General features: G+C 50.1%; 1 protein-coding gene across 1 annotated transcript in view; it reads left to right on the forward strand.

Annotated features, from left to right (window-relative positions):
- The window catches only part of LOC114068936 (protocadherin gamma-A12-like), a 3,115-nt gene extending 2,585 nt beyond the window's left edge, over nucleotides 1-530 (forward strand). Inside the window, exon 2 of the mRNA XM_027905411.1 lies at nucleotides 5-530. Within this exon, the coding sequence (XP_027761212.1) occupies nucleotides 5-530 (526 nt within the window). The remainder of the gene's footprint in view (nucleotides 1-4) is intronic.
- Nucleotides 531-1,994: the final 1,464 nt, after the last annotated feature.

Raw genomic sequence — 1,994 nt, forward strand, 5'->3', positions numbered from 1 at the left:
TCAGCCTGGTGCTGGCCGACAGCGTGGCCGAGCTGCTGGCCGAGCTGGGCAGCGCGGCGCACGCAGAGGCGGCGCCGGCCGAGCCGGCCGCCAGCCTGACGCGCTGGCTCGTGCTGGCCGTGGCCGCCGTCTCCTGCCTCTTCCTCGCCTTCCTGCTGCTGCTGCTGGCGCTGCGCCTCAGGCGCTGGCACCGCTCGCAGCAGCAGCAGCAGCTGCTGACCACGGCCGGCGCCGCCTTGCGCGGCGTGCCTGCCACGCACTTCGTGGGCATCGACGGCGTCCGCGCCTTCCTGCACTCCTACTCGCACGACGTGTCTCTCACGGCCGACTCGCGCAAGAGCCACCCGCGCTTCTCGGCCGCCAGCTGCTGCGACACCCTCCCGGCCCGGCCGCCTCCCGACGAGCCCGCCCCGCTGCTCGGAGAGGAGGAACCTGCCGGCGACTGCCCCGCCGACCCCGTCGCTCCTTCCTCGGTGAGTTCCTCTGTCCAGTTTGTCTCTGGGAAGAGACCGTCTAGGGAAATTTACTGACAGCGCTGACAGAGGTTCCTGCATTGACACCTGTTGACAGGTAGACGTAGGGTCCTTACTCAGTCTTCCAGGTTTTTGGGCAGGAGGGTGTAGTGATGCTGATGGTGGCTGGAAGTTTGAGTGAGGCTTTGTGATTTCATCACACACCAAATTGTTTCTGTACCCTGACATATGTAACACACGTGTTCCTTTCAGTATTAGCTCTTCTATATGGATGTGTTGCCTTATTAGGAAATTGTAGTTTGTGTTCTTTACAAGTTCAGGTATCTTCCCAAAGGCACATTTACTTGATTTGGGTTAGGTTCTCTAGATTGTAATTTTGACAGCTCTGTGAGTAACTTTGCTGCTCATCATGTGCACTCTTCTCAACCTTTCTGGGTCTCTGTGATATATAGTGGTGTCAGTAGGTGGTGTCTTTGCATTCATCCATTTTTCTGTTGTATTCTGTATAGAGGAGTGGGCCGGACAAAAACTAGTCCGTTGATGATGTTTGTCTGCCTGTTATGAAGATGAAGGATCATCTTTAAAGTTGTGAAGGTTTAAAAACAGTTGTGGGTGGCTGCATGTGGTGAAAGTAGTGCAGAAGGAAATGGCAGGAGGAAATGTTTTGCTGATTTCTTGTCTTTTGAGGTTGAGCCATGTGAAATGGGGCTAGATGTGCCTTGGCTCTAAAATGCGTGTCATGGCAAGAACCTTGTATGAGTGCAAGGGGAGAGACTCAAGGTGCAGAGGGAGATGTAAGGAGAGGGTGATTGCCCCTATGCAGACACTCATTGATGCCTTGTGAATATCTGCATACATTTACTGGAGCACTGCTCCTATTTTCCTTTCAGAATGTTGAGATTTCTTCTCAGAAGATCAGTGAGCAGACAAATGTATCTCCATGCAGAAGTGTAAAGGTATCTGCCTGAAGTCAGTGGATTGAAAAGAAATGGTCTGGGAAACTGGGCCTTATGTGCCATGTCCTTGTAACTTAGATGGGTCAAAGGACACCCTGGATAATGTGATGGGTCGGGGATTTGAGTCTTGGGAGCTGTGCTGAAGGATCTGTTGAAGGACACAAGGGAATGCTTTTCCTGTTTTTTGGTTTATTATGCACCCGTCATACCCTGCATTGTGAGGTTTTCCTTCCCAAACTGTTTGCAGGAAGACATGTATTCCAGTTGTATGGAGAATTACATAACTGCACAGCTTAATTATGTACGTATGACAAAGGCTGTGTGTGAGCTTTCGGAAAAGCAAGCTGTGTGTTCACTTCCTAATAATCAGCTGAATTAATCTCTTATTACATAATCTAAAAGAGTGCTCTGAACTCTTAATTTCTGTGATAGTTAACTTTCTGCCTTTCTCCTTTGGTGATCTCAAAATGGGTCTTAGTCTCTTAAAGGGTTTGTAAAATCAAATCTGTTACATTTGCATGCATGTTACATTTGTTGCCTTTCCTGTTTACAGCTGGAAAGAGAA

The sequence above is a fragment of the Empidonax traillii genome, unplaced genomic scaffold (genome assembly GCF_003031625.1).
Source record: "Empidonax traillii isolate 1590-97213 ecotype Southwest subspecies unplaced genomic scaffold, ASM303162v1 scaffold1152:size184241, whole genome shotgun sequence".
Lineage (NCBI taxonomy): Eukaryota > Metazoa > Chordata > Aves > Passeriformes > Tyrannidae > Empidonax > Empidonax traillii.